The sequence below is a fragment of the Myotis lucifugus genome, unplaced genomic scaffold (genome assembly GCF_000147115.1).
Source record: "Myotis lucifugus unplaced genomic scaffold, Myoluc2.0 scaffold_37, whole genome shotgun sequence".
Lineage (NCBI taxonomy): Eukaryota > Metazoa > Chordata > Mammalia > Chiroptera > Vespertilionidae > Myotis > Myotis lucifugus.
This window is the reverse complement of record NW_005871085.1, coordinates 4071666-4079749: the sequence shown is the minus strand read 5'-3', so window position 1 is coordinate 4079749 and position 8084 is coordinate 4071666. Positions and strand designations below refer to the sequence as shown.

Here is an 8084-nt window from a genome sequence, read left to right as displayed (position 1 = left end):
TAAAAAAGAAATAACAAAACAATAAATCTTTAAAGAACTCACATGTATTTTCTTTTCTATTTCTCCCGGCTATGCCACAGAGGTAAATGATTGTTTTGGACAATACGCTCTTACACATTCTTCCTTGGACTATTCATCCCTAAATGTTTACCGACGCCACATCAACTAAACCTCACACAACATCCTACACCACTCTCCTCGAGTCATTATGTATTATCGCCCACCTTCCCGGCCCATTTTTTTGCAATGTTTATTCCATAAAAAGGAGAACAATAAAGTTGGGTGTCCATTATTTTTGTCATCGCCCCCCCCCCCCCCCAGTGCACAAATTTTTGTGCACCGGGCCTCTAGTTACTTTTATAAAAGAAATCTCTGCCCTTAGGAAGGGCAAATAATTTCTCTCGAGTTATAGGGTTGGGGGGAATAGAAATTAATTACTAGTAGGTGAATTCTTTCCCCTCCATTTGTATAGTCTAAGATCATATGGAATATTTTGACTTATTTATCCTTATGATATGAAAGTTGAGACCAGCAATCATAATGCTGCTAAGTCTTCTCTAAAGACAATATTATCAGTTATTTCGATGACATGAATTTAAGACTTTCTGACCCCCGCTTTCTCATCCTCACCATCTTGGTTGTCTTTCTCTACAAGATAGAAAAGTTGTGGGAGGAAGAAATTATTCTCTAGCTTTCTAAGTTCTTTCAGCTAGTCTAATAATTAAATAGACATGAGACAGATTAACGGGACAAATAAAAAAATTTAACTGCATCTGTATATACAAGAACCCTCCTCATATAAGAGAGTCAGAGAGCCCACATACATGAGGTTTCGAGACAGAAAGCTAAAATGAGATGTATATGACATTCTGAGCTAAGGAATATGGCAAGATGCCAGGGGCTACAGAGGGGAGAAGGGCAATTCACAGAACAATAATAAGAGCAGCTGTACAGTAATCAGAAGTTTTCCCTGCCCTATAGATCTGTCACATAAGGTTATCTCTGATAATAACTCATATAATGGACAAGGACCCGATTTAAATTTTTTAAGGGAGAGATAAAATTTTTGTTGCCTTCAGCTCAAAATAATCCCCAAGCCAAAGTAATATATACTGGGGAGGCCTGTTTTGAACTCCTTCACTAGGAATCCATGAACAATCCCTATCAGGGAGGCAAACTACAGTTAATATAGGAAAGTATGCATAGCTGTCCAGTAATGAAACAGATACCCTCACTGTTGGTAATGGTGATCCCATCCCAAGATATATTAACCAATATTATGAGATGGGGATGTTTTCTACTTTAGAATCACCCAAAAGGGATACTTTTTTAAAGGAGACTTCTGCTCCGGATAAGAGGATGACTTTTGAGAATTGTAAGATCTCTTCTACCTCAGAGATTCTGCTCATTGTAAACTATTTTGTTTCACCATACCTCTCAAAAGGTCTGGAGTCTTTTAAAAAAATTTTTTGTTGACTTCAGAGAGGAAAGGAGAAGGAGAGAGAGAAATAGAAACATCAATGATGAGAGAGAATCATTGACCTGCTACCTTTTACTTGCCTCCTACTGGGGATTGAGCCTTCAATCTGGCCATGTTCCCTGACTGGGAATTAAACCAGGACCTCCTGGTTCATAGGTCGACTCTCAACCACTGAGCCACACTGGCTGGACAAGGCCTGGAATTCTTGAGGGCCTACAGCACCAGATTAAAAAGATAAAGGCATTAAAAAAGACAAAGACATAAAGTTCCTATTTATGCTTCAAACTGTGGCCAATTAGAAAACAAGTGTCATGCTTCTTGAGTAGAAGAATGTGTATCTGTGCCTACACCCCCCTCTTCCAGACTGAGCCCAAGTATACTCATCTCCAGGATCATCCACAGGGCCCACCCTACTTCTCCCCACCCTCATATAAGCCCAGAAGTATGGAGGAATAGGAACTTGAAAAGTAAATCTATTATAAATCTGTAACCCTCCTAATTATTGCATCTCTCTTCAGTTCCTGCTTCAGATCCACATTTCCAATTGGATACTATGTGGTTGGAAGATATCACGGTGATCCTGTGTGTTCTGACTGTCTTCATCACCATGATCATTTCCTTTATTTACTTTAGATTCAGAGGTAAATGGGATGGGAAGGGAGGTAACTCAGAAGGTACCATTCACCTGACTGACCTGCAGATGTCCCAGGAGGTGACCTTTCCAGTCCTTGTGCCTTAATAGCTGGAGGAAGAAAAAAAATCTATGCCCTATGTAAGGCATAGTCCTGATTGTAGACTCCTGGAGTTTCTGCTGGTGTTAGTGCCTCAGATTTCAATGCCAGTCTCAGTCTGACTTCATGATGTGACAACTCTCTTAGTAAACTTTGAAGGCCCCGCCATTTTATACAAAAACACTCATTAATGCTTTCTGTATCCTGAGCTCTTCATAAACCAGAGGTGCTTTCTTCCATTTAGATCTCAAAGGCAGAATTGAAAACTTAATATTATAGTTTCTCTTTCAGAAACTTTTAAGTGTCCACAGAAGCTGGACCAGAAACATTTCTGAACGTATGTTCCCAGGAGGGCAAATAACTTTGAAACATCCCTAACTAATGCCTAAAGATGAAAGTCCTGGATTTATTGTGCTAATATAGACTTCTTATGAAAATGAAGGAAATGTAGAATTAGTCACTAGGAAAGAAAAATGTAATACTTGACACTTGTGTTCCACCAGTGAAATCTACAATCTTAAGAAGTTCCATTTAAAAAGGTAGGCAAGGCTATGCAAATATATATTTTTGATTACCAACAGATTCTCCCCTCCAATATATAGAATGCAAATCTATGGTGGTTATTATGAACAATATAGAATGTTGATGGTTTTAAAACTTGAGGTTTATTTTTTAATATGTTTTTATTGATTTTAGAGAGGAAGGGAGAGGGAGAGAGAGATAGAAACATCAATGATGAGAGAGAATAATTGATTGGCTGCCTCCTGCACACCCCTCACTGGGGATCAAGCCCACAACCCAGGCATGACCTGCTCTGACTAGGTATTGAACCATGACCTCTTTGTTCATAGATCTACGCTCAACCACTGAGCCCTGCCAGCCGGGCAAAACTTTAGGTTTTTAAACCACATCACCTACCTACACACTGCTGTTAAAGTACCTTATGCTAACCAATTGTACCACCAGAGACCTCTCCCTACAGGCCCTCATAATTCCTGTCTAAGTTAAGATCTCTATTATAAATTTTGACCTTATAATTTTTACTTAACCAAAAAAGGCTCATACCCTAGAGAACCACAAAGAATGGGTACTTCTCTTTTCATCTTTGCATCCATTGACTCTTGCCTTTCCCTGTGGAGAGCTGCTGCATGTTGAGGTGGTCAATTAGACTAACAAGCCAAACTGAAAGTAATAGCCAAAACTTTATCCACCTGTTATGGTATAAGAAGCCAAAAAGGAAAGTAGTGCTGGCTCCTCACTCTTCCATTTGCTCCATTGACCAGCACTGGACTAGGATCAGGTGTCATGCTGTGCTGGTGGGAAAATTGTGCCTCATTACAAAGGAGCACTGAACAAAAGGCTTTGCAGTTTTATGGAGTTTGAGTGAAGTGGGGGTAGGAAGAGAAAGAGGCAGAAAGGACTGGGAATGGAAAATACTGAGTCAGAGTGAAGAATGTTGTAGTCAAGACAAACCCTCTCCCCCCAATAAAAAGATTTCAGTAAAGGTGACTGGAAAGGATCTCAGCTGAGGCCCCCAATAAGGTCTCCAAAAGGCCTCCTGGGCTAGGAATACAGATATGCCCCCTCGGGATGGGGGATTGAGTCCTTGACTGCAAGGCATTGACTGTGCACCAAGCCCCATGTGGAGAGGACAGCCTTTCCACACAGGGCCTGCTAGGCAAGGCCTTTGCAATTTCCTGTGGTCAGACACAAGGGATCACACAGTCAGACTCCTCATTACTTCTGTAATATTGAGAAACAGTCTGTTAGTTGAGATTAAACCAATGCAAGGGACACGTGTGTGCTTCCAACAATACAGATTTATGCTTCTCATTCCTAGTTTCTGCCACCAAGAGCAACTGCCCAATGATTATCCCTGCATCCATAGGCATGGATTAATGGTGGGGGAGGTAGTAAGGGGCCTGTAGCCAATTTCTTCCACTGAAGTCAGGTTTACTTATTAACCCAGTGGGATTAAAAGCAGGGTTAGAGTCAAGGAGAAGTTTTACTGTCTCTCACAGTGGAGGAGACCAGTCTTGCTAAGAAACAATCCTATTTTCAGGTTCATTGGGCTATAAGTGCATTACTTCTTCTTTTTTTATTTCTTTTTCAAGAACCCTTGACACATAGGTATTTTCCAACAGAACTTAGAGATATGAATTTTATCACATCCTATCTAATAAAAGAGAAATGTGGTAATTAGCCGTATGACTGCTACCCTTCCCATTGGCTAATCAGGGAGATATGAAAATTAACTGCCAGCCAAGATGGCGGCTGGCAGCCAGGCAGCTGATGCGAACAGGGAGGCTTGCTTGATCCAGTGACGGAGGAAGCCAGGTTCCCTGCCTGCCTTGTCGGCCTCTCAGCTGCTCTCTAAGAAACATTGTAACAAATATAGAAGCTAAACAAAACCCCAGAAACCTCCTTTCAGTCAGCCGGGTTTCAGCCAGCCGGACCGCAACATTGTATCAAATACAGAAGGTAAACAAAGGCCAGAAATCTGCTTTTAGCAGCGGAGGTCTCATAGCTGGAGCCGAGCCTCAGAGCTAAAGCTGGCCCAGAATTAAAAAAAAGGAAAAAAGCACAGGTTGGGAGCTTCAGTCACCGCCAGCCTGAAAACAGCCCTCAGCCCCTCACCCAGACTGGCCAGGCACCCCAGTGGAGACCCCCACACTGAAGGGGGTGTGACCAGATGCAAACAGCCATCATCCCCTCACCCAGGCTGGCCAGGCACCCCAGTGGGGACCCCCACGCTGATCCAGGACACCCTTCAGGGCAAAACAGCCTGCCCCCACCCGTGCACCAGGCCTCTATCCTATATAGTAAAAGGGTAATATGCCTCCCAGCACCGGGATCAGCATGGCAGGAGGCAGCGACCAAGCCCCTTTATGGAACTGCAGGTCTGTGTGTGACAGGGGGTGGGGCCACAACCTCCCTATCCGCCCTGCTCTGTTCCTGACAGGGGAAGGCGCCCCAACCCCCTGATCAGCCCTGCTCTGTGCCTGATAGGGAGGAGCTCCCAAACCCCTGATCGCCCTGCGGCTTTGTGTGTGACAGGGGGCGGTGCCCCAACACCCTGATCAGCCCTGCTCTGTGTGTGACAGGGTGCGGCGCCCCAACCCCCTGATCGCCCTGCGGCTCTATGTGTGACAGGGTGCGGCGCCCCAAACCCCTGATTGGCCCTGCTCTGTGTGTGACAGGGTGCAGCGCCCCAACCCCCTCCCCCCCATGGGCCCTGCTCTGTGTGTGATGGGGTTGCGCCGAAACCTCCCCATCGACCCTGCCTTGAGTGTGACAGGGGGCGGTGTCCCAACCCCCCAATCGGCCCTACCCTGAGCGTGACTAGGGGTGGCATCGCAACCTCCTGATCTGCCCTGCTCTGTGCATGACAGGGGGCGGTGCCCCAACTCCCCAATTGGCCCTGCTCTGAGCCCGACCAGGGGCTGCACCTAGGGATTGGGCCTGCCCTCTGCCACCCAGGAGCAAGCCCAAGCCAGCAGGTCATTATCTCCCGAGGGGTCCCAGACTGCGAGAGGGCATAGGCCTGGCTGAGGGATCCCCCCGTCCCCCCCCCGAGTGCACAAATTTTTGTGCACCGGGCCTCTAGTTTAGTATAAAGGCCTCATAATCCCTTTTTTGTTTATTTGTGGAGTTGGGGTTTTTTGTTTGTTTGTTTGTTTGTTAATCCTCACCAGAGGATATTTTTCCATTGACTTTTAGAGAGAGTGGGAGAGGGAGAGACAAAGAGAACATTGATGTGAGAAAGACACATCAATTGGTTGCCTCTCACACGTGCCCCCAACCAGGGCTAGAGATCCAGCCTGCAACTGAGCTTTATGCCCTTGACTGCAGTTGAATCCAGGACCCTTTGGTCTGAGGGCCAATGCTCTCTCCACTGAGCCAAACCAGCTAGGGCTGTAAGTGCATTTCTTGATGCTGTGCCTCAGTATCCTGTTGAGACCAATGAAAAAGTTGCTTTACCAACTCAAGATTTTATCAAGTACCCAGAATTCTAAAAAAAAAAAAAAAAAAAAAGATCAAGACAATACATTAATTGATTTGGACTAGTGATTATACAATGCAGTGAACTAAAAAGACTCAATTTATTCTATTTATCATCATTTATACTCTACTAATATGTCTCCTATTGCTAATATTATAGAGTTTGATAGCAGCAATCTCATGATAGCCTAGCCAAATTGAAAATGGTAAAACTTGAAATTGAAGTACTCTAAACTAGTGACTAGATTTTTAAATTAAAGTAAAAATCATTAATCACCTCTCATAATTATGTCAATTTTATTTTATAGACAAAAAGTCTATAAATATATTTTCTACAATTTTATAAATATTTCCTTTAATTCTACCAAGTTTGTGTTAGGGTATTAAATTCCTATTCCCTTTTTAGTAGCTATTTTCTTTGCCCATTTGTTGAATGGTCTGAGCTTTTTTCCTATGTTGAAAGTTGACTATTCCAATTCCATGTCTCTTATGTTTAACAAATTTCCAAGTTCCAGCAGGTTAAGAGGATGCATAAGAATATTTAGAAAGATTTAAAAAGCAAATCCACATACTCACTGCAGTTTCTCATGTGTCTTGTGACATACACATAAGTTTTACTGTGCAACAGCCTTTTCAAAGCAAATATTGATTTAATAGTATCTGAGTTTGAGGGTGTAGAGAAAGAGAGGGAGAGGAGAGGAGAAGAGAGGAGAGGGAGACTTCTTAATTAAATTTCACTAAGTTATCCATTTACTTCAGTTGCAAAGAGAGAATATGCAAAATAAATCAGACTCCTTTCTAGATGCCTTTATCTCTGTAGACTTCCACCCCCCAGAAATTTCCCTCTCATTGATTTAAGCTAGAGAATTCAAGTTCATGACTTCTAAATAAATTGTTTCTCATGGGTTTTCCGAAGATGTCTTTGACATCTCAAAGGAGGTACACATGTTCCCAAACATGTTTTCATTGAACTATTTGTCTTTAGTAAGATGTGAATTTATAATTCCTTGACAGGTGTCCTAGAAAGATAGGAATTAAACAAGCATCAACCATCTCTTCTGGAACTCTGGATAAAGGTATACAGTGGAAAACAAGACCTCCGTGGCAACCTTACAAACACAGAGACCTAAAATAACCACAAAGGATGATCTGAAATTAAAACTTTTAAACTAAAAGCAGTTTGTGGTGGGTAGTCATATCCTAGCTAGAAATCTTCTCTGACAAAGATCAATTTTAACCTTAACTAAGCCTGTCTATTGTCTTTTTGCATCTATGATAAATACCTTTGGATGTGAAAGTAATTTCCTTTTTTCTGTACCCCTCATGTTCAGGCACCACTCTGTAGAGACCACAAATCCCCTCACTGTTATTGAGTTAATTGTTGACTGTTAACTATCCTGTACCCACCAATGTAAAAGAAGTATGTATCTTTCATTTTACTGTTTATCCAATCCCAGAGGTTTCCCACTTTTCTTTCTCCTGCTTTTCAAATCTATCACCAGTAGATTGTATGTAACCCACTTACATCTTCTCTTTTTATTGTAATGTATTAAAAAGTGAAAAACTGCCATTCTCTGGAGCATTTTCTCAATCCTTTGAGATTTTGCTTCCCGGAAATTGTCGACAGTTTGGCTCACAAAAATTCTCTATAGGTTTGAATGTTCCTTACGTTGACAGTGGCCCTACAATTTTATATATAACCAAATAATTGCCAGGTGGAGGGCAAAAAATATATATTCAAATCTGCATTTCATTTGTAGCTTTTGTACAAACTATGAATTAATGCAAAAAAGATGAAAATGTAATCAGAGGATAACAAATTAAGGGAATAACTGGAATAAAACCAATAATCTACATGGTAAAATGGAAGT

At 42.2% G+C, this 8084-nt stretch overlaps 1 protein-coding gene across 3 annotated transcripts in view; it reads left to right on the top strand.

The window, feature by feature from the left end:
- LOC106696937 (selection and upkeep of intraepithelial T-cells protein 1-like) overlaps positions 1-7783 on the top strand; it is a 22535-nt gene extending 14752 nt beyond the window's left edge. For all 3 annotated transcript variants that reach the window (XM_023752670.1, XM_023752671.1, XM_014454560.2), the window contains 2 exons: positions 1999-2121; positions 7228-7783. In XM_023752670.1, coding sequence (XP_023608438.1) covers positions 1999-2121; positions 7228-7244 — 140 coding nt within the window. In that variant the 3' untranslated portion in view covers positions 7245-7783. The remainder of the gene's footprint in view (positions 1-1998; positions 2122-7227) is intronic.
- The last annotated feature ends 301 nt before the right edge of the window (positions 7784-8084 follow it).